The sequence below is a fragment of the Diceros bicornis genome, chromosome 4 (genome assembly GCF_020826845.1).
Source record: "Diceros bicornis minor isolate mBicDic1 chromosome 4, mDicBic1.mat.cur, whole genome shotgun sequence".
Lineage (NCBI taxonomy): Eukaryota > Metazoa > Chordata > Mammalia > Perissodactyla > Rhinocerotidae > Diceros > Diceros bicornis.
The window spans coordinates 23,033,289-23,054,448 of record NC_080743.1 but is presented as its reverse complement, the minus strand read 5'-3'; the positions used below and the strand labels follow the sequence as shown (position 1 = coordinate 23,054,448).

The window sequence follows — 21,160 nt, the reverse complement described above, 5'->3', positions numbered from 1 at the left end:
TACAGTCTTACCTTTTGCTGATGAAATTCTCTTTGTTTTAGGTGCATATACAAATTCTGTTTCTCATCACAGTAGTGAAAGAAGCCTCATTCTTTTTTTTCCTCAGATTTCATAGTTGGAATGGTCTAATTTAGAATGTGGTGATGTCAAAGAAATGTTTTTATTTTTTAATTATTTTATTTTATACATTTTCATTCAGCTTTTTAGTGGAACAGTGATTGTATCTTTGTGGAAAGATTCCCCTAGTATATTCTTACCTTCTTTAGAGCCTAATTTAAATTGAGGTAGATGTTACCTTGCTTGTTGTGTAGCTTTCTCAATCTCAAAGCAGAAACTAAAGACACAAAAAGGAATAGCATTTTAATAGTGTAGTAAGTTTTAAAATTAGAGAGCTTCCGAAGGCCTAGTTGTTCATTGCTTTATATTTTTTCAGAGTTTAGTAGAAAGCACCTAAAAATAAGTAGTGTAATCTCAGAAGTGTGATATTAGAGAATTATATTTACCAGTTTGGTTTGCTAAAATTGTAAAACTGAACTTATTTCCCTAATCCTCCGTATTCATTCATTGTTCCTATGCAAGAATACCATCAGTCAGGGTGTGTACAGAAATGTCAGCAGATTCACCGTTTGCCTTATACATTTGCTGCTTCCATGACTTAATCGAAGTGAAATCTTGACAAAAACTTATTACTAGATCACAAAGAATTTAGTACCCTAATTATATGTCCATGTATAATTGTAGCTTATTGTTTCTAGCACTGCAGGCACTTTAAAAAATATCAGAAATATGAGAATGCTTTGATGAAGAATAATGAATTAAAATTTAAAACATCAGCAGATCACTAAACACATAGTTTTAGTTGAAAACATTTTCCCTGAGAATTAACTGGCCAAATTTTGCTAATAATAGATTCTGCATGATACATTTTTCCATTATATGAAAGGAGTAAAGTTGATTTTAAGAAATTACACTGGATGCAATTAATGTTTGGAAGAGTGGCGCACTTATGTACTTGAGTGTATCATAATTGTTTTTTATTTAAGATCTCTAAATAGTATAGTACTCAGCTTTCATCATGTTATAGCCATACTTCCTTATTTTTAAATTCCTACATTTTATTTAGGGTAAGCCTTCAGTAGATCTATAAATTATTGCTCGGATCTGAATTCTGTTCAGCAGTTAAAATTTTTCCTTTTGTTCACCTAACATTAGAGCATTTTCTTCATATTACTAAATATTCAAAATTTTTTCAGTTTTTTCTAATAGTACTGTTGAATTTCTTGAATACTAAAGTTTTGCCTTTAAATAAAAGAAGAGTTTGAAAATAAGAGTGTATGGCTGGGGGCTGCCCCCGTGGCTTAGCGGTTAAGTGCGCGCGCTCCACGGCTGGCGGCCCGGGTTCGGATCCCGGGCGCGCACCGACGCACCACGTCTCCGGCCATGCTGATGCTGCGTCCCACATACAGCAACTAGAAGGATGTGCAGCTGTGACATACAACTACCTACTGGGGCTTTGGGGGGAAAAAAATAAATAAATAAAATTATAAAAAAAAAATGTATGGCTGCAAGCAGTACTTCATAGGGGAAGAAAAACAGAGTATGGCAGCATTTGTCTTGCTGTAGTCACTGCTTCCCTGGTTTGCCTTTTAGAATTACTTTGGTTAGTCTGTTGAGCAGAAGCCTACTGTTTGATCGTTTTGCAATTTTTGCCTCATTAATAGTTGAGTATAGTCCAAGGCAGTGATTCATCCCCGGATGCCCATTACAATCACTTGGGAAGCTTTAAAAGTAGTAACAGTAATTAAAGTGCTGATGCCTGGATCTCACCCCCAAATATCCTAATTTAGTTCGTCTGAGGGGTTCCAGGGATCGGTAATTTTCAAAATCTTGCCAGGTAATTCAAGTGTACAGTCAGGGTTGAAAACACTGCTTTAAGGTAATTTAAATTTGAAAGCTTGAGAAATTTTGGAGTGACCATTCTGATTCCAGAGGAACAATGAATGATAACCTGGAATAGTCCCTAAACAGAAAGCTCTATTAACTATGAAAATGGGGTTCAAGTACACAACTTAAAACTTAACCAATAGTGTGAAAGAAAGTATTGTAATAATAGCTATTGTTACTAATTAAGCATCTAAAAAATCTAGGCTTTTTGCATGTTGCATGGTTTTTTTTGTTTTTTTGGTTTTCTTGGTTTTTAACTCCTTTTAGCAACTCTGAAAGGTAGGGACTATCTCTTTTGTTCAAAGAGTAAACTGAAGCTCAGAGAGAATGACTTACCCAAGGGGACATGCTGCTTGTAAGTGGCAGAGCCAAAATTGGACCATATACACATTTAATTTTATAACTTGAGCTCTTTTCACTATACTGTTAAAAGATAAACTGAGGCATATTAAAAATTTTAATAGTTTGAGCAAAAATTGATTTGAATCAGGCAGTGCCAAATTGAAAGTGGTTAGGAGCGCTCCACCAACAGGAGTTAACGGCAAGACTTTTATAGAAAAGATGCAGAAGTAAAGCAAGGAAATTATAAACTGTCGCTGAAGTGGTCACCTTATTTGGGAAAGCCCAGTTGGCTGTTTGTGATTGATTGTCTTTAGGTTTCATATCTTAACTTGGAGGCATTTACAGGCTGAGGTTTTGGTTTGCTTACATAGGCTCCTAATGCCTTAGAACCACCTCAGTCTAATGGCCTCCTTGTTTAATTAAACAATACTATGCTGTATGAAAATTTGATATTTAGTTTGACTTGGCTTTAAATTAAATAGTTTGTTTCAAGGTTTTCTTACTGTCACATTTCTTTAGAGCCATGGGTATCAGCACCAACCAAAATACAGTAAGTGCTTGGTGTTGGGAAGTAGTAGAATATTTCTGACTTGGACCAGGTTTACAGATCGGTGGTCGTGGTGGTGGTGGTATGATGGCAGTACAAGTTAACAAATGCAACACTTTTTTTTTAATTCAGAAAATTTACATAACTCACAAGTGTCACCTTTGTTCAGTGTTACTTATTTTGGAATCTAGTTGTCTGGGGAGAAACAGCATAGACCAGTTTTTTTTGTCTTACTATTAATCTGAACCGTTTTGTAGCAGCATAGTTAGACTTTAATTACAGCGAAGTTATCATCACAAACTAAATATTTTGGTCTTTTTTTAAATGTGAAAACCTCGTTACAACCCTTTACTAAAATTTTATAACAAGAGGTTGGTCAGGTGCATAGGAGGAGGAAAATATCATTATATTCCAACAGTAGTTTATCAGGGAAGTCTTTCTACGATGGAAGGAATACATTGTCCCAAAATATTAGGAAAGTATACAAAATATATGGAATCTAAAATTGAGATACATACAAATAACAATCTTGGTAATATTTTAAATATATTTATTTAAATTGGGAAAAAAATCAGCTAACCACAAAGCCAAAATTTATTTTAAGAATAATAAATAAAAATCACTTATTTTTAAATGAGGGAAATTAGCATATTCAAAAATCCTGCTACAAGAGTTGGCCCTGTGGTACAGTGGTTAAGTTCGGCACGCTCCACTTCAGCGGCCCAAGTTCAGGAATTCAGATCCTGGGCACGGACTTAACACCGCTCTTCAGCCATGCTGTGGCTGCAACCCATGTACAAAATAGAGGAAGATTGGCACAGATGTTAGCTCAGAGCTAATCTTCCTCAAGCAAAAAAAGAGGAAGATTGGCAACAGATGTAGCTCAGGGCGAATCTTCCTCAGGAAAAAAAAAAAAAAAACCCGGCTACAAATAAGATAAATTAGTTACGGAGCTGAAGTAGTTAGATATTTCCACTTCCCACATAGAAGACCCTATCAGAAGTTTAGGATCATGTAATTCTAATGGAATAATGATCTACTAGTGCTTAGAGTTAGAATGTCTATACAATAAGGCTTCTCTAATGCATATAGAAAAGAGGCCTATCAGCTTGCTATAAAAAAAAAAAACTTGCTGTATAAAAGTTATATAACTTGCTTCTTTGATTTCTCTTCTATTGGTATTTTTCCACAAATGTTGAAGGTCAATGTTTTTGTATGCCAGTGGTATTACTTTAAAAACTAAAAATGCTAAGAGTGAAAGTCAAGGAATTCCAAGTTTTAACCTTTTTTAATCCTTTCATACTTTATTCCCTAGAGAATTCCTATTATAAGTAGCATATATTTCCTTGTATGTGAATTTGTGTGATGCCAAAGACGCTTATGATTACTTTATAAGGCATTGAAAATTTACCACAATTTGTAGGTAATTTAAATTATTTACCATGAAAAACAGATATTTTCCTATGAACACTACAGATTCGTAAGTAAAATACCAACTAGCATCACAAATTAATGCTTTTAGAATTTGACTTTAATAGTGTAGGCAGCTTTGAGTTACATTTTCTTTTTGTTTACTCTAGACTGTAGTCTACAAAGTATGTCAGAGGCACTTGAAATATTTTTAAAGTTGCATGATGAAAAAAGAGGCATTTATTCTGTGAAATAAATAATTCTCTCCATTCGGCACACATACATTGAGCAGCTTTGTGTCCAGTTCTGGGGGGAATTATGATAAATAAGACATTTCCTGTCCACAGCCAAGTTATAGAATATTTATAGGACATTATGATAAGAACAGAATTCTGTGGAAAGTCCCTAACAGAGTAGGAGATCAACAGAAGTTTTCCTGGAGAAGGTCACATCTGAGCTGCCTATTCATGAAAGAATATGTTGCTAATATTTTTAATTAACCAGTTGATGTTTTGTGGTGCAGAGAAGTGCTTTCCTTGAATGGGTTACAAGTGTGCTGGGATACTGAGTCCTTTAGTCCTTGGGACAACCAGATGGGGTCTGGGATGAACAGGGACCCCCAGGCTAGTCATCTCCAGTTATAAGCAGCCTCCTCCTCTTACCTCACTGCTCCATACAGTTGTTACCATTTTCCACGTGTCAGGATATGAAGAATATTGGGAAAGTAGTGTAGAGAAATGCCATTATGTAATGGAATCTCCACTTAGAGTTTCCAAGAGATCAATCAGACTTGGAAAAAAAAGATTAATAACCAAATTTTAGTATGACCTTTTTTTTATTTTCTTAATTCTGGTAAAATATGCATAACATGAAATTCACCATTTTAACTATTTTTAAGTGTACTGTTCAGTGACATTAAGTACATTCACATTGTTGTGCAACCATCATCACCTATCTATCCAGAACTTTTTTGTCTTCCCAAACTGAAACTCCATGCTTGTTGAACAATAACTCCCTATTCTTCCCTCCCCCAGCCCCTGGCAACCACCATTCTACTTTCTGTCTCTGAATTGACTGCTCCAAGTATCTTATATAAGTGGAATCATGCAATATTTATCCTTTTTTGACGGCCGTATTTCACTTAGCTTAATATCTTCAAGATTCATCCATGTTATAGCATATGTTATAATTTCCTTCCTTTTTAAGGCTTTTAATATGTTATTATATGCATATACCACATTTTGTTTATCCATTCATGTGTCAGTAGACATTAAGTTGCTTCTACCTTTTGCCTATTGTGAATAATAATGGGTATACAATATCTGAATCCCTGCTTTCAATTCTTTTGGGCATATACCTAGAAGGGTAATTGCTGGATCATATAATATTTTTAATTTTTTTAAGAAACCACCACACTATTTTCCGTAGTGGCTGCACCACTTTACGTTCCCAGCAGCAGTGCACAAGGGTTCCACTTTCTCCACATCCTCCCCACCACTTAACACTTGTTTTCTGGTTTTTTGATAATGACCATCCTAATGAGTATGAAGAGGTTTCTCAGTGTGGTTTTGTTTTGCATTTCACTAATGATTGGGCATTAACATCTTTTCATTAGCTTATTGGTAATATGGCCTGATATTTTTAAAGATATTTTGGGGGGACTTGTCTAACCAAGATTAACCAAATCTTATTCAAAAACTACTTATTGTATAGAATTAGATCAACCTAATCTTAAATTTTTACTGCTGCAAAGAATCTTAGAGATATCAGAGTTCTTGATCTGAAATCCATGAGTAGTTTCAGAGTGCATGAATAGCCTGAATTAAAGCAAAACTCCATCAGATTCTCAAAAATATCTGTGACCCTCAAAAATATAAGAACTATTAATCTAGCCCAGAATCACCAAAATGTTAAAAAGTTATCTTTTGGGTAGGTGGAATTAAGGTGATTTTTTAATTTCTATGTTATGCTTTTCTGTATTTTCCAGAGTATTTAAAATAATCATGCATAGTGCATGTGATTTTTATGCTATTTTAGAACTTAAAAAGTAAAATCCATATTTAGCTCTTAGATGTACAATAAAAAAAAGTCTAAAAGCTAAGAAGAAATAAAATGGACATAATATGTTCTTGTAATGCCTGCTTTAGAAGAGTTACAGCATTCCCAAGTCACTACAAAAAGAATGGGCAGGCTCTGCAGCTACAAAGAAGTAATATTTACCTTTGAATCCATTTCAACTGAATTCATTGCAGTAAAATATTTGCTTTTGAGGTTTTTCTTAATGAGCCTTTACTATAAAGAGAATGTGCAGGTTTTATAGCTAGAAAGCAATATTTATCATTGAATTCATTTAAACTGAATTTTATTAAATTCTTCATAATGAGATTTTACTGGTTTTCCTATGATATCTTTAGATAGTATGTACTATAATTTTTGAAGGTACTGGCTATTTGTTCTGTTTAATTTTAAAGCATTGATTGCTTAATTTTAAGAGCAACCAGAAGGAATTCCCATTAAGTGTGTATGTTGGATAAATGGATACATACCTATGTTCAATTTAGCATCCTCAAAAAACTGTAGGAAATCTAAGATTTTGTGAAGAGCTTCGTAGAATATCTTATCTATTCAAATTCATTGTCAAGTCTCCGTATCTCCTTCAATCTTTTTGGCTAGATGTAAGAATACTCCAAGTAGGGCTTAAACTCACACCATTTAATATTCTTGGGCCTCCGTTTCCTCTTCTGTTAGACTGGATCTGGAGAGTCCTATCCAACTCGGATATTTGTTTGATCTATACATCTGCTTAGTAGGGCTGGCCCCATGGCTTAGCGGTTAAGTGCGCGCGCTCCGCTGCTGGCGGCTGGGTTCGGATTCCGGGCACACACCGACGCACTGCTTCTCCGGCCATGCTGAGGCCACGTCCCACATACAGCAACTAGAAGGATGTGCAGCTGTGACATGCAACTACCTACTGGGACTTGGGGGGGAAAAAATAAATAAATAAATAAATCTTTATACATCTGCTTAACTGTAATGTTTATTCTGTGAAATTTTATATTTATTTTATAACTACATTTTTTAATTTATTTCTGTTTTCCCTTTTGCAGCTGTATGCAGGAGCTATTCTTGAAGTCTGTGGATGAAAACTGGGGAGGTTCCCTCAAGTCCAGGGTATGTAAAATTAACTCTAGTAAATTCTCAGTTTAATAATTTTAAATCAACGTTTCACAAGAATAATTCCATTAAATATTCCCAAGAATAAGAATTTTTAGGATTATACTTTCTCAACAGTATATGAATTTTTTCCACATTAGTTTTCATGGAGGTAGAGTTTTGTAGTAATTGTTGAATACTAGGTTGCTTTACTCCAAGCAAGAATAATATATGAAATTTAGATTTAAATACAACACGTGATGAGGTGGTTATTTTCTTAAAAGGAGAACCTTTCCTTTAAGAAGTATAAATTTTATGAGAGCCTTTTTTTTACCAGATGTAAATGTAATCCCTTTAAATAACATACCATTCTAGTATATTTTAAATGTAAATTGATTTATATAAACTCCTAAGGAACAATTGCATTAAATAAGAATAGATCTGTACAAAATGACAAATCGTCAAGAAGAGAATTAATTGCCATAGAACTTGAGGTGCAGAAGAGAGGAAGTCATACATGTTTATCTTCAGAGGAAATTTTAAGGATAATATGTGACAGGATAATTGTGAAAGTGTATTCTTTTGGTTGACATCAAACAGTAATGGAGTTTGCATCTCCAAAAAGACTTGGACTAAGGCTTTCCTCTTCTGTCCTTGCATGTCACTTGAAAATCAGTTTTATGGAACTAAATTTGTCTGAAGGTAATGAAGTTCTTTTATTTTTTAGCTGAAATATATCAGTGCTCTATTTATATGCCTCCTTCCGTTTTTGTTTCTGCTGACTTTCCCATGATTTCTTGCCTTGTTTACTTAATGGCAAGAGAATTTTTTGGATTTAGTATTTTATAAAATTGCTTATATTAGCACATGCCGTTTATTGCTGACCTAGAATTGTTTATAATAAAATATTGCTCATTTTGGCACAGAAACGTAAAAGAATAGTTTACTGGGGGACATTTTACATGAGGTCCAAAGCAAATACACATCTAATTAGATATATTCTTTGTTAGAATAAGCACATATTCTGATATAGCACAGAATGTAACATCTACTTTTGCTTAGGGAAAAAATTCCCTACTCTTTATGAATTTTTTGCTTCAAACAAACTCAGAATTGTACCACAGTTGTTTGGGCTTCTTTATATCAATTCTCTGAATGATAGTGTGATCACTCTTATGCCTAGAAAGTTTTGGCAATTGCTTTTTAATTATATTGATTATTCATATTTACCAACTTGTTTTATTAATAATCTTTTATGACTTACATTTTCATGAGGTCAAGAGTAGCTTTGATACCACAATCAGTTCTCCTATTTTGTGATATCAGATTTTATTGCGTCCATGGTAATAATTTCTACAATTGGTAGTTCAGTCTTTAAAAGTTTGAGTGTAGTTTATCAATCCTTGTCATAGAACTTAATTATATATATTTCTTATGTATAGTTAAATTATCAAACTTTGGGTACATGTAGTCATACTGTCTTTTCCTTTTGAAAACAATTGGGTTTTAATTCTATGTATAAATATTTAATTAGTACAAGCTTACCCCAAAATGAAAATATTGTTTAATTCCATAATGTGTAACATTTAATATAATTATATATAATACCAATATTTTCTGAGCCCATGAGAAGCTGGTATATTGTTAGTATAACCATTATTATATGCCCATTTTCAGACTCACTGTTTTAAAGATATTCTGGAATAGGGCCTGAAGGAGAATTGTCACTTTTTACAGTAATTACAAATACTGAACTAACTTGCACGTTATCATTGCTTCATATTCTTTGTCGTCAACAACAGGTAGCTTCTGAGATTATCATGATAACTTTTGTTATACTTTAGCTTACAATACATTGTAATTTTTTGACTTCACCTAATTTAAATTAGCCATGTCATAAGACAGAAAAGTAAGTTAATGTGAAATTATTCCAGGAGAAAGAAGGATTTAAATTTTGAAATATTTTATCCACATTAAACCACTCAGTGTTTGTGAAAAAAAGGTCCCAGATCATATTCCTTAGCCAATTCCCGGTATGCCTCCTAAAATACTTTTGTTTTCCATGCTTTGGTTGTTTAAGTAGGAAAGACAGTATGTATAGTAATTTCTCATAATAGATTGGACGTAATGTTTTATAACTTGTGGTGACATCAAAAGTAATAATGTAAGTATGTTATCCTTCTCAAGCATGATTCTTACCATGTTAAGGATATGTCTGTCTCTCAAAAAAAATGTGAATTTCTCCTAATTTTGTAGGTCTTGGCAAACTTTTTCTGTACAAAGCTAGATACTCAAACTTTTCAGTTTTAAAGGCAACAAGGTTTCTGTTGCAGCTGTTGAACTCTGCCTTTGTAGTATAGAAGCAGCTGTAGACAATACTTAAATGAAGAAATGTGGCTGTGTTCCAGTAAAACTTTATTTACAAAAGCAGGTGGACCAGATGTCGCTCGTGGACCATAATTTGCCAACCCCATGTTAGAATCATAAACCTTTGGATGCACAAAGGAATTTTAAAATGTAGAACTGAGATAGCAAATAGTTTTTTACTTCTCATACCAACTGTGGGTGATTCACCTAGGATTATGATGCTACATTAGCGTTTTGCTGGAAGGTGTACTGATTCATTAGCAGTATCTTCATCAATTTTTCTCATTTATAAAATGGTTAATAGATGGTATAAAATCAGTTAATGCCTACCATATAGGACCATTTTGAGGATTAAATGAGATAACATGTAAATCACTTAGTGTGTGTCTGGTACCAACAAATACAGAGTAGATCATTTACTAATTCTATCAGTATTTATTGAGTGCTTACTATATGTCAAGCACTATTCCAGTACTGAGGATATTAAGTGGGAGGTATTGTTATTGTATCTTATCTCCCTCTTTAGTTAATGTTTCAGTTACTAACCATGAGGCATATCCATACTCATTTATTGGCTATCTTTTAAAAAAAAATTCAAATCAGTACATCAGTTAGAGCTGCAGCCTGACTCCTCTTTATATGCAAAATTTTGTTTATTTGCCTGCAGCCGTTCCTCAACCTATGACAATCTGGCTTCTCTTTCTGCCATTTTACCTCCTGACTATTAATCTTACTTGACTCTCTAGCATTTGAAACTCTCTTCCCTTCACTTATATGAATGCCTTACCTCCTACTTTCCTTCTACTTCTGTCAGGTCTTTCCATTCTCCTTTCCTGGCATTTCATCTACCACCCACACGTCAAATGTTAGTGTTAGTCACTGTCTATCTTCATACTTTCTTCTTTTCTTACTCTCCTGAATGATGTCCCACTTGCCTCAGTTTTAATTACAGTATTTACCTAATGATTCCCAATCTATATCTTTAGATCAAACTTTTCTTTTGTTAGAAATCACATTTCTGACTACAAATGGACATTTCCACTTGTCTGATCTCATAGGTACCTTAAACTAATATACTTATGAATCACCTAGGGATCTTGTTAAATGCAGAGTGTAATTCTGTAAATTTGGGATGGGTCCTGAGAGTCTGCATTTCTAACAGTCCTACAGACTGTGGCCCACATTTTTAGTAGAGAGGCTACCAGCATGTCCAAAAACTGAATTAATCCTCGTCTCTGATAAAAGTATACTCTTTTCTTCCTAATTTCCATAAATGGCAGTGTCTTCAAGCAAAAGCATAAGCATGAAACCCAAGAATCATGATTAATCTGTCTTTCACACTTTATACCCAGTTAGTCACCAAGTTGTCTTTTTTCCCTTCTTAATAACTTTCAAATCTTACTCCCTTTGGCCTTCTGTATGATTTTAATCAGGACTTGAGCATCTTTAGCAGAAGGATTAGTTACTTGTTATCTGGTCTACCTGTCTCTGTTCCCTTTTCTTACTTCTATTGCCTCTTCTACACAAATACCAAAAAGACCTTTTCCATAAGACAGATTTGATTTTGTGGCGCTCTTGGATGAAATCCCATCACATACAGAATAAATATCAAACTCAATAACATCATATACAAGACCATCACAACATGGTTTCTCTTTTCTAGGTTCCCATCTCTAGTTCACGTACAGAATTATTTGCAGTTCTCTGAACTCTGACCTCTAAGTCTTTGCACACACTGCATGTTCCTCCTGACTTATGCCCCTTCCCAATTCTTGTGGCAAACTCATTCAAAATTTAGTTCAAGCATTATTTTTGGGTGCCCTTTGGACAGAATTTTTCACTCTCCCTTTGTATTCCCACGTAATATTGTAATGTATTTATTTGGCTTACTGGTCTTTTGCCTCTGCCAAACTAGGAACTCCTTAAAGCCCGGAATTTTAAAATTTTTTACCATTAATATACCCATAATCTACCTAACACTGCAAGAGGAATTCAAATATTTATTGAATGAGTGAATGGATTTACTAAATTTAATTCAGAGGTGCCCCCACTTTTGACAAACGGGAATCTGGTGAAAAACCTTTGTTTACATTGGTTATATACCCTTGATGGATTTATATTCTTCAGACATTCCTTTTCTGACTTTATTATTCTGAACTGAGAGGTCATAATCTTTTTAATTTGTCTTATCTTTATGATTCTACCTCCAGTCTCCCCAGATTCTCTTAATTATTTAAGTTGCCCTTCTCTGAATGTTTTTAAGTGCTTTTAAATTGTCTTTTGGGAGGACCCAAAAGAGTTATAATTTTGCACTCCAGATGGTTTGTATATGATAGTAAATTTTCTTATATGAGAAATACTCTGTTAAATACCCAGTAGCTTTCATTGAGTGCAGTTGAGAATTCATTTCTGTTGTTGTTGCTGTTCTCTTTGTATTATTATTTCTGGGTATGATATGATATTTTTCTTTAGAATATATTCTGATTCAAATATATTTTCAATCAATGGGAAAACATCTGATTATCATTCCATGTAATTTTATGTGACAGTTCACAGGTCTCAATCATACCTGCCATAAGCCATTATAATCAAATCTTAAAAGCAGTGGAGTACATTGTATGACTACTTGTAATGTGATCAAAGGTGGTATATCATTAGATCTAGCTAAGTATATTTTGTCTCTTTTTTCATTTATGTTTCCACTTGTTTATGATTTTGAAAATAACTTAATTCAAACGTTTCTCTTTAATCTCAAGACATATTCTTCCTTTTATCCCCTCATGCTCACTTTTATCCTCTTTTTGGAACGAGGAGGAGGATAGATTTTTTTTATTAATACTCTTTATAGTTAACTCTGGAGAGCCTCTGAATTATAAGAGTCCTACAATTTTCCAAGCAGTGTGTAGAGCAAAACTTAGGTCTTACCTCTCCTAGGGGGCTGCACAAATGACATGCCAATAAGAATCCTGAGGGGAAAGCTTAAACATTTAATCTGTTTTCTAATCACTTCTGTATATTTGATCACTTTGAAGTGTTGTTTAAAGAACTGCCCTTATAACTGACAAATACTTAAATTGGCATAAGGACATTTTCTAGAAATAGATAACTGGATTAATTTCTTTAGGAATCTCAAAACTGATATCATTGAGCTATTTTTCAAACAGCAGAAAGTAAACTAGAAAATAAGTTACCATGCGGTCTATTTGCAAGTCCCTTATATTCTCATATAGCCTCTCCTAGTGCCATGGGTATATAATAAGTACTCAAATATCTGTTAAAAAATTAATTTATTGCCTGTAAAATGAAATTTGCTACTCCAGAGTATTTAACAGATATTCCCTCATTCAAAATTAGGAGGCTTATGGATCTGTGCTTAGCAGAGAGCAGAGAAAAGAATTGATGAAAATAGTCATTAGTTACTCATCTTAATATTCCTTTTAAATTTTTTCATTCATTCCAGCCTGTTAAAAATCTGTTGAAATGTGCCAGGCTCTTTTATGGATGCAAAAAATATATAAGAATGGTTCTTTTCCCCAGAGAAGTTTCTTCTGTAAAGGGAACACACTGTGTTAAAGGGTGTTTTGCACAGGTGTGCACATAGCATTTGCCAAAGGGATGGTATAAAATGCGACAGGGTATCATAAGATCATTTTTGTTTGAGGATTTAGGAGTCTGCAGAGTATTTGGACAAATCCTGAGGATAAAGTTAATAGAGAAGATATTCTAATAAGCCACAATAACATAATCAGTTTTATTTTAAACTATATTTTGTAGGGGAAGTTTATTTTTTTATTTATTTATTTTTTTGTGAGGAAGATCAGCCCTGAGCTAACATCCATGCTAGTCCTCCTCTTTTTTTGCTGAGGAAGACGGGCTCTGAGCTAACATCTATTGCCAATCCTCCTCCTTTTTTTTTTTCCTCAAAGCCCCAGTAGATAGTTGTATGTCACAGTTGCACATCCTTCTAGTTGCTGTATGTGGGACGCGGCCTCAGCATGACCAGAGAAGCGGTGCGTCGGTGCGCGCCCAGGATCCGAACCCCGGGCCGCCAGTAGCGGAGCGCGCACACTTAACCGCTAAGCCACGGGGCCCGCCCTGTAGGGGAAGTTTAGATGGGATATCTGAGTCTCTTCCACCAAGTCCTCAAAACGTTAAAAGAAAAACCATTTACTAATCTTTGTTTTGTTGTCCTAAATGCAAGTATATAAAGACTTTCGTAATGAAACATGTCTATAGTGCTGCTGCTGCTAGTTAATTCTGAGTAAGAAGTAAGTTCTCAGAAGCAAGTGTGTCACTATGAAACCTAAGTAGAGAATGATGCAAATGATAACATAGAACTGGTATTAAGAACTATCAGAGATCTAAGTGAAACATCTCACTTGTATTTATTTTATAAAGATGTATTCTAAATTTTTTAACTTGGACAGTTAGACATGATCGTTACTAAAAAACTGAAATGTATATCAACAACAACCCGAAAAAGGAAAAACATTCATTTAAAACTTCCTCAAACCCTATGCTCCAGGTTAACCTCCTATTAAAATAATAATAGTTAATATTTTTTGAACTGTTATGTGTATTGTGTCAAGTATTTTATATTTTCTCACTTAATTTTATGTTATAGTTTTTTTAAATGCTTCTGGGCTTTTTCTTTGCAAATGTATATTTATGGATAAATATATAAAAGTAATATTTATCCATCTTTTTTTTTTTTAAGATAATTCTTTTTTGTGTGTGTGTGAGGAAGATCAGCCCTGAGCTAACATCCATGCCAATCCTGCTCTTTTTGCTGAGGAAGACTGGCCCTGAGCTAACATCTATTGCCAATCCTCCTTTTTTTTTTTTTCCCTTTTTCTCCCCAAAGCCCCCGTAGATAGTTGTATGTCATAGTTGCACATCCTTCTAGTTGGTGTATGTGGGACTCTGCCTCAGCATGGCCAGACAAGAGATGTGTTGGTGTGCGCCCGGGATCTAAACCCAGGCCGCCAGTAGTGGAGCGCGTGCACTTAACCGCTAAGCCACGGGGCCAGCCCCTTATCCATCTTTTTTAACAATCATAGGAAACAAATTGATCTATAACCTGCTTTCTATATATAATATGAGTTTGCTTCTATATCACTAAATATAGATGAACGTAATTTATTTGTTTTTTTTTTTTTTTGAAGAAGAAGAAGATTGGCCCTGCACTAATGTCTGTGGCCAATCTTCCTCTTTTTTCCTTTTTCTCCCCAAAGCCCCAGTACATAGTTGTGTATCATAGTTGTAGAGTTATAGCTCTTCTGTGTGGGATGCCGCCTCAGCATGGCTTGATGAGTGGTGCGTAGGTCCACACCCAGGATCTGAACCGGCGAACCACGGGCCGCCGAAGCAGAGTGGGTGAACTTAACTGCTATTCCACCGGGCCGGACCCTAACATAATTTTTAATGATTGGATGCATTTGATAGTGTGGTCCACGTTAACTTATTTAACTAGTAGCCTTTTACACATTTAGATTATTTCCAGATTTCTAGGTTTGGTTAGCAGGACCTTGCGTTTTGTTGTTGTTAGTGCCGTCAAGTAGATTCCAATTCCTAGCGCCCCTGTGTACAGCAGGGCTGAACCCTGCCTGGTCTTTTTGCGCCATCCTCTCACCTTCTGGCACTATATCAGACAGTGCTCCGCTCCAACAGATGGCTGGTGTGGTTCCCTGACTAGGAAACGAACCCAGGCTGCAACAGTGAGAGTGCTGAATCTTAACCACTAGACCACCAGGGCTGGCTGCCTTTGCCTTATTGTGTAATTATTTCCTCAGAATAAAAAAATTCCTAAAAGGGGACCTGCAGGTTTAAAGAATATGTACATTTTAAGACTTTCACGGCCTGCCCTGTGGCTTAGTGGTTAAGTGCTCGCGCTCCGTTGCTGGCGGCCCGGGTTCGGATCCCGGGCGCGCACCGACACTCCGCTTCTCCAGCCATGCTGAGGCCGCGTCCCACATAACAGCAACTAGAAGGATGTGCAGCTGTGACATACAACTGTCTACTGGGGCTTTGGGGGAGAAAAATAAATTAATTAGTTAATTAAAAAAAAAGAAAGACTTTCAGTTCATTTTGCTAAAGACCCTTCAGGAAGGCTGTGTCTATTTATATGTTCCTTCCATAACTAACCCCTAGCAAAATCCTTCTCTCCACCCTCTCTCTGACCTTAAATATTCTTTTTAATTTTTGTCACTCTAAATAAGGATAACTCATTGTTTTGTCTGACATTTCTTTAATTATTAGTGAGGTGGAACGTTTATTTCAAGTGTTTATTGACCATTTGTATATTTGCACTTTACATGTTCCTTTCCTTAGTCTGTTTCTCTACTTAGTACTTATTTTTTCTTAATAATTTCTAAGAACTCTTTTATACATTATATGTTAGAGATGGGTTTCCCCAGTATGTCATTTTTACTTTTAATTTTATTTATAGTGGTGTTTTGCTGTCCTCAAGTTTCCATTTTTATATAGGCACATCTGTAAAGCATTTCCTTTAGGGTCACGCTTAGGAGAAGAATTTTATATTCCATATTCAAGTTATCTGTGTTAAATGCTATGGCAGTATTCTGACCCTCTCTCTCTTTTTTTTGACACTCATCACAACTGAAATTATTAGTTGTGTGATTACTGGTTTAGCATCTTTCTTCCCTACCAGACTGTAAACTCCATAAGAGCAGGAATCGTGTCTATTTTATATAGCTTTATCTCTGTCCCCTGGCATACAGTTAGGTATTCAATAAATATTTGTTGAATGAATTGAAAATGTTAATCCATCTGGAATTTATTTAGATATAAGATACCAGCACTGATACCAGCACCTATTTTTCTTTTTTTTTTCCAAATGGTTTCCAAATAGTTCCAGTAGCTTTTTCCAAAAAGTATGTATTGAATAATTCACACACACACCCCAGATGGACACACACAAAATCACTCTCTCCCTACCCTCCTCCTTCTCTCTGATTTCAAAGCTTTACCTTATTAAAAAATTCATACAGATATTTGTATCTCTCTAGATTTCCTAACCTGTTTCTTTGTTTTGTCTATTCTGGTATCAGTATCACATAGTATATTAATAAACAATTGAACAAATCCTCTTCTCATATTTTACTTTTTCTAGCTGCCCTGCCTCTTCTCACACATTTCCTCTTTTAGCTGAGCTTTTACTGTCGTTTTGTCAAGCCCTCAAAATCCCATTGGAATTTGGGATTTTGATTAATTTGAAACAATTAACATCTTAAAATATTTAGTCTTCCCATTGAAGAGTATGATACGTCTTTCCATTTATTTATATCTGTTTGAATTTTCTTTTTTTTTTTAATAATTCATTTTTTTTATTGTAGATATTTTGAACTGTATTGGGGCAGTGACTTTTTTTTTTTTTTTTTTTTTTTTTTTTGGTCAGGAAGATCAGCCGTGAGCTAACATCCGTGCTAGTCCTCCTCCTTTTGCGGAGGAAGACCGGCTCTGAGCTAACATCTATTGCCAATCCTCCTCCTTTTTTTTCTCCAAAGCCCCAGTAGATAGTTGTATGTCATAGCTGCACATCCTTCTAGTTGCTGTATGTGGGACGCAGCCTCAGCATGGCCGGAGAAGCAATGCGTTGGTGCGCGCCAGGGATCCGAACCCGGGCTGCCAGTAGCGGAGCGCGTGCACTTAACTGCTAAGCCACGGGGCCGGCCCCTCTGTTTGAATTTTCTTAGTCTTTCCATATAGGATCTAATTTTTTTTTTAATTGAGTTTATTTCTACTTTTTGTATTGATCTTTGTGGCTAGCTTGGATTTGAAAGTGAATAATTTGAATCTTTTTCTTCTCGTCAGCTTTTGTCAGGAGTGATAAACCCAAACTCTTCAGAGGACTGCAAATCAAGGTAAAGTGATTTTAATGGAATTCCTTTTTTTCCAGCATTTATTTCTTTTTTGAATCACAATAAATATTTGAATAAATAATCAGGGTTTTTTTTGTTTTTTTTTATATCCCAAATCCATCCTCTTCTTTCCATCTCTACATCATCCCCTACTCCAGGCACCATCCTCTTTTCCTGGACTGCTGCCAAGCCCTCATATCTGGTCTCCCTTTTTCCACTCTTTCCGTGTTTAGTCTGTATTCTACATCACCAGAGTGAATTTTAAACATTTAAATCTAATCATGTCACTGCTCTGTTTAAATCCTCTATTATTTTCCTATTTCATATAGAATAAAATTCAAACTCCTAACCATGGCCTACAAAAGCCTTTATGATCTAGTCCCCGTCTTCTCTCTCTTTTGCTCACTGTGCTACGGCCATTCTTCCTTGAACGGCCCAGTCTCTTGCTTACCTCAGGGACTTTGTACTTTCTGTTCCCTCTGCCTGGAATGTTCTTTTACTGACTCTGATAAGGCTGGATCCTTTTCAGCCTAATAATCAGTTTTTTTTAAGAGACTTTATTTCTTGAAGCAATTATGGGTTTACAGAAAAATTGATCTGAAAGTACAGTATTCCCGTATACTACCCTCCCCCCCCCACCCCGGTTTCCCTTATTATTAACATCTTGCATTGATGTGGTACATTTGTTACAATTGATGAACCAATAGTGTGGATACATTATTATTAACTAAATTCCATAGTTTGCATTAGGGCTTATTCTTTGTATTGTGTAGTTCTAGGAGTTTTGCCTAATGTATAATGTCATGTATCCACCATTACAGTATCATACAGAATAGTTTCACTGCCCTAGAAATCCCCTGTGTCCTGCCTAGTCATTCCTCTCCTCACCCGCCCCAAGCCCCTAAACCCCTGCAACCCCTGATCTTTTTACTGTCTCTGTAGTTTTGCCTTTTCCAGAATGTCATGTAGTTGGAATCATATGGTATGTAGCTTTTTCAGATTGGCTTCTTTCACTTAGCAATAAGCATTTTGTGGAGTATGCTCCATATCTTTTCTGTAGCTGGATAGCTCATTTCTTTTTAATGCTGAATAATATGAATAATATTCTGTTGTACCATGGTTTTTTTTCTGTTCACCTATGGAAGGACATCTTGGTCGCTTCCACTTCTTGGCAATTTTGAGTAAAGCTACTGTACATATTTTTGTGTAATTTTTGTGTAGACATAAGTTTTCAACTTATTTGGGTAATTACCTAGGAGCACAATTGTTGGATCATATAGTAAGACTGTTTAGCTTTGTAAGAAACTGCCAAACTGTCTTCCAAAGTGGCTGTGTCATGTTCCGGTCCCACTAGAGATGAGTGAGAGTTCCTGTTGCTCCACATCCTCACCAGCATTAGGTATCGTCAGTGTTTTGGATTTTAGCCATTCAAATAAGTGTGTAGTGTTATCTCATTGTTGTTTTGATTTGCAATTCCCTAACTGAGCATTTTTTCGTAGGCTTATTTGCCATCTGTGTATCTTCTTTGGTGTATCTGTTCAGATATTTTGCCCACTTTTTTTATTTTAATTGTGGTAAAAAAAAAAAAACGTAACGTTAAATTTACTGTCTTAACTATTTTTAAGTGTACAGTTCAGTAGTGTTAAGGTTATTTACATTGTTGTGCAGCAGACCTCTAGAACTCTTTCAATTTGCAAAACTGAAACTGTGCCCATTAAACACTAATACCATCTTCCCCCAGCCAATGGCAACCACCTTTCTACTTAACTGTTTCTGTGATTTTGACTACCTTAGATGAATGGAAATCATACAGTATTTGTCCTTTCATGACTGGCCTATTTCAACATTGCTGTTATACGATCATTCTCTCATTAATTATTTTGAACTTGTCTGCCTCCTCCATTCGATTTTAAACTCATTTAAGAGTTTGAAAGTATCATGTGTACAATAAATATTTGTTACATTCAATAATAAGCTTAAATCCCAAATAAACTGTCTTGATAACAGGTGTTTTTCTCTTTAGAGGTAAAACGTAATATTTTTTTAATTCGCATTTTTTAGGAAATCCCGTTAAACTCTTTCGAAAAGACTTCCTTTAAGACCTGTTGTGATGTTATGTCTGAAAGCTTTTTTTTATTGTTACTATTAAATTTAGTTAAACTGTATTGAATTGGTTTGGATCTTGGTTGAGGCTGAGAAGGCTCTTCTAAGCAGATAGTAATGATGATGTCTCTTTTTTTGTAGTATGTTCGCGGTTCAGACCCTGTACTAAAGCTTTTGGATGACAATGGGAACATTGCTGAAGAACTAAGCATCCTCAAATGGAACACAGACAGTGTAGAAGAGTTCCTGAGTGAAAAGTTGGAACGCATATAAATATTGCTTAAATTTTATCCTATCCTTTTGTTACCTTTGTATCAAATGAAATATTACAGCACCTAGAAAATAATTTAGTTTTGCTTCCTTCCATTGATTAATCTTTTACTGTGGGGCATTATAACATCTAATTAAAAGTTGAAGTGGCAAGACAGCCCATGATATCTGAGTTGGCAAGCTTAAGAAAACCCATTTTTTATGAATTTCCATCCTCCTACATTTGTTGATACCACTAACGAAATGTTCGTAATAGACTTGTGGTTAATTATGCAAACGATAGTTTGTGATAGTTGGTCCAGTTTTTGAACAACAGATTTTTAAATTAGAGAGGTTAATAAGGGAGATGATTACTATGCCTCGTGTGCTGTGTGCTCCTTGAAAGTAATGACAGAAAACTACAGAGCAAAGAAAATATACCAAGCCTCAACAGATTGCCTGCTCCTCAGATCCTCTCACATCGTTTTGTATTACCCAGCTTTTCTTTTAATAGAAACGTTATAGTTTATAATGAATGCAGTGCGTAAAATCTTTATGGCTTCATTATTGTGAAACAGATTCAAGATCTACAGTAAGAGTGAAACATTCACGAAGATTTGCATTAATGAGGACTACACAGAAAACCGTTTTGAGGATTTGTGTGGATCTGATATTTAGCAAATTTTTGTGCATTAAATTCTTACAGAAAAGTCAATTTAAAAATCAGTCATTTGTAAGACCAAAATATAAATAAAAAGCTTTAAAAAATCTATCTGAATTTGAAATTCTTCTAATTTGTCCTTTCATGTTTAAAAATGACACATTTCTCAATGCATTTTTATTATTTTATTTTCATATAAGCCTTTTTTTCTTATAACTTCTTATTGTGGGTGATATTGCTTTATATTTGTCTAGCAGTTTCTTATTTTCAAAGTGCTTTCATTTGTGAGCACATTTTTCTTGATATCTTATGTAAGGAATATCTCTTAAAATATATAATTTCTATGAGTTATTAAAAATGATAATTTTTTTCTTTGCTTAACCTTCTATTTGATATAAGTGACTTCTTCAAGTAAGGTGGTTTACTAAGAACAACATTCATCCTAATGACTTTAGGTCATTTAAATCTCTTACTTATCAAATTGGTCTGCTATCGTATTATGTC

General features: G+C 34.9%; 1 protein-coding gene across 1 annotated transcript in view; it reads left to right on the top strand.

The window, feature by feature from the left end:
* The window catches only part of SELENOF (selenoprotein F), a 41,520-nt gene extending 20,753 nt beyond the window's left edge, over positions 1 to 20,767 (top strand). The window contains exons 3-5 of the mRNA XM_058538441.1: positions 7,351 to 7,414; positions 17,597 to 17,646; positions 19,888 to 20,767. Of these exons, the coding sequence (XP_058394424.1) occupies positions 7,351 to 7,414; positions 17,597 to 17,646; positions 19,888 to 20,019 (246 nt within the window). The 3' untranslated portion in view covers positions 20,020 to 20,767. The remainder of the gene's footprint in view (positions 1 to 7,350; positions 7,415 to 17,596; positions 17,647 to 19,887) is intronic.
* Positions 20,768 to 21,160: the final 393 nt, after the last annotated feature.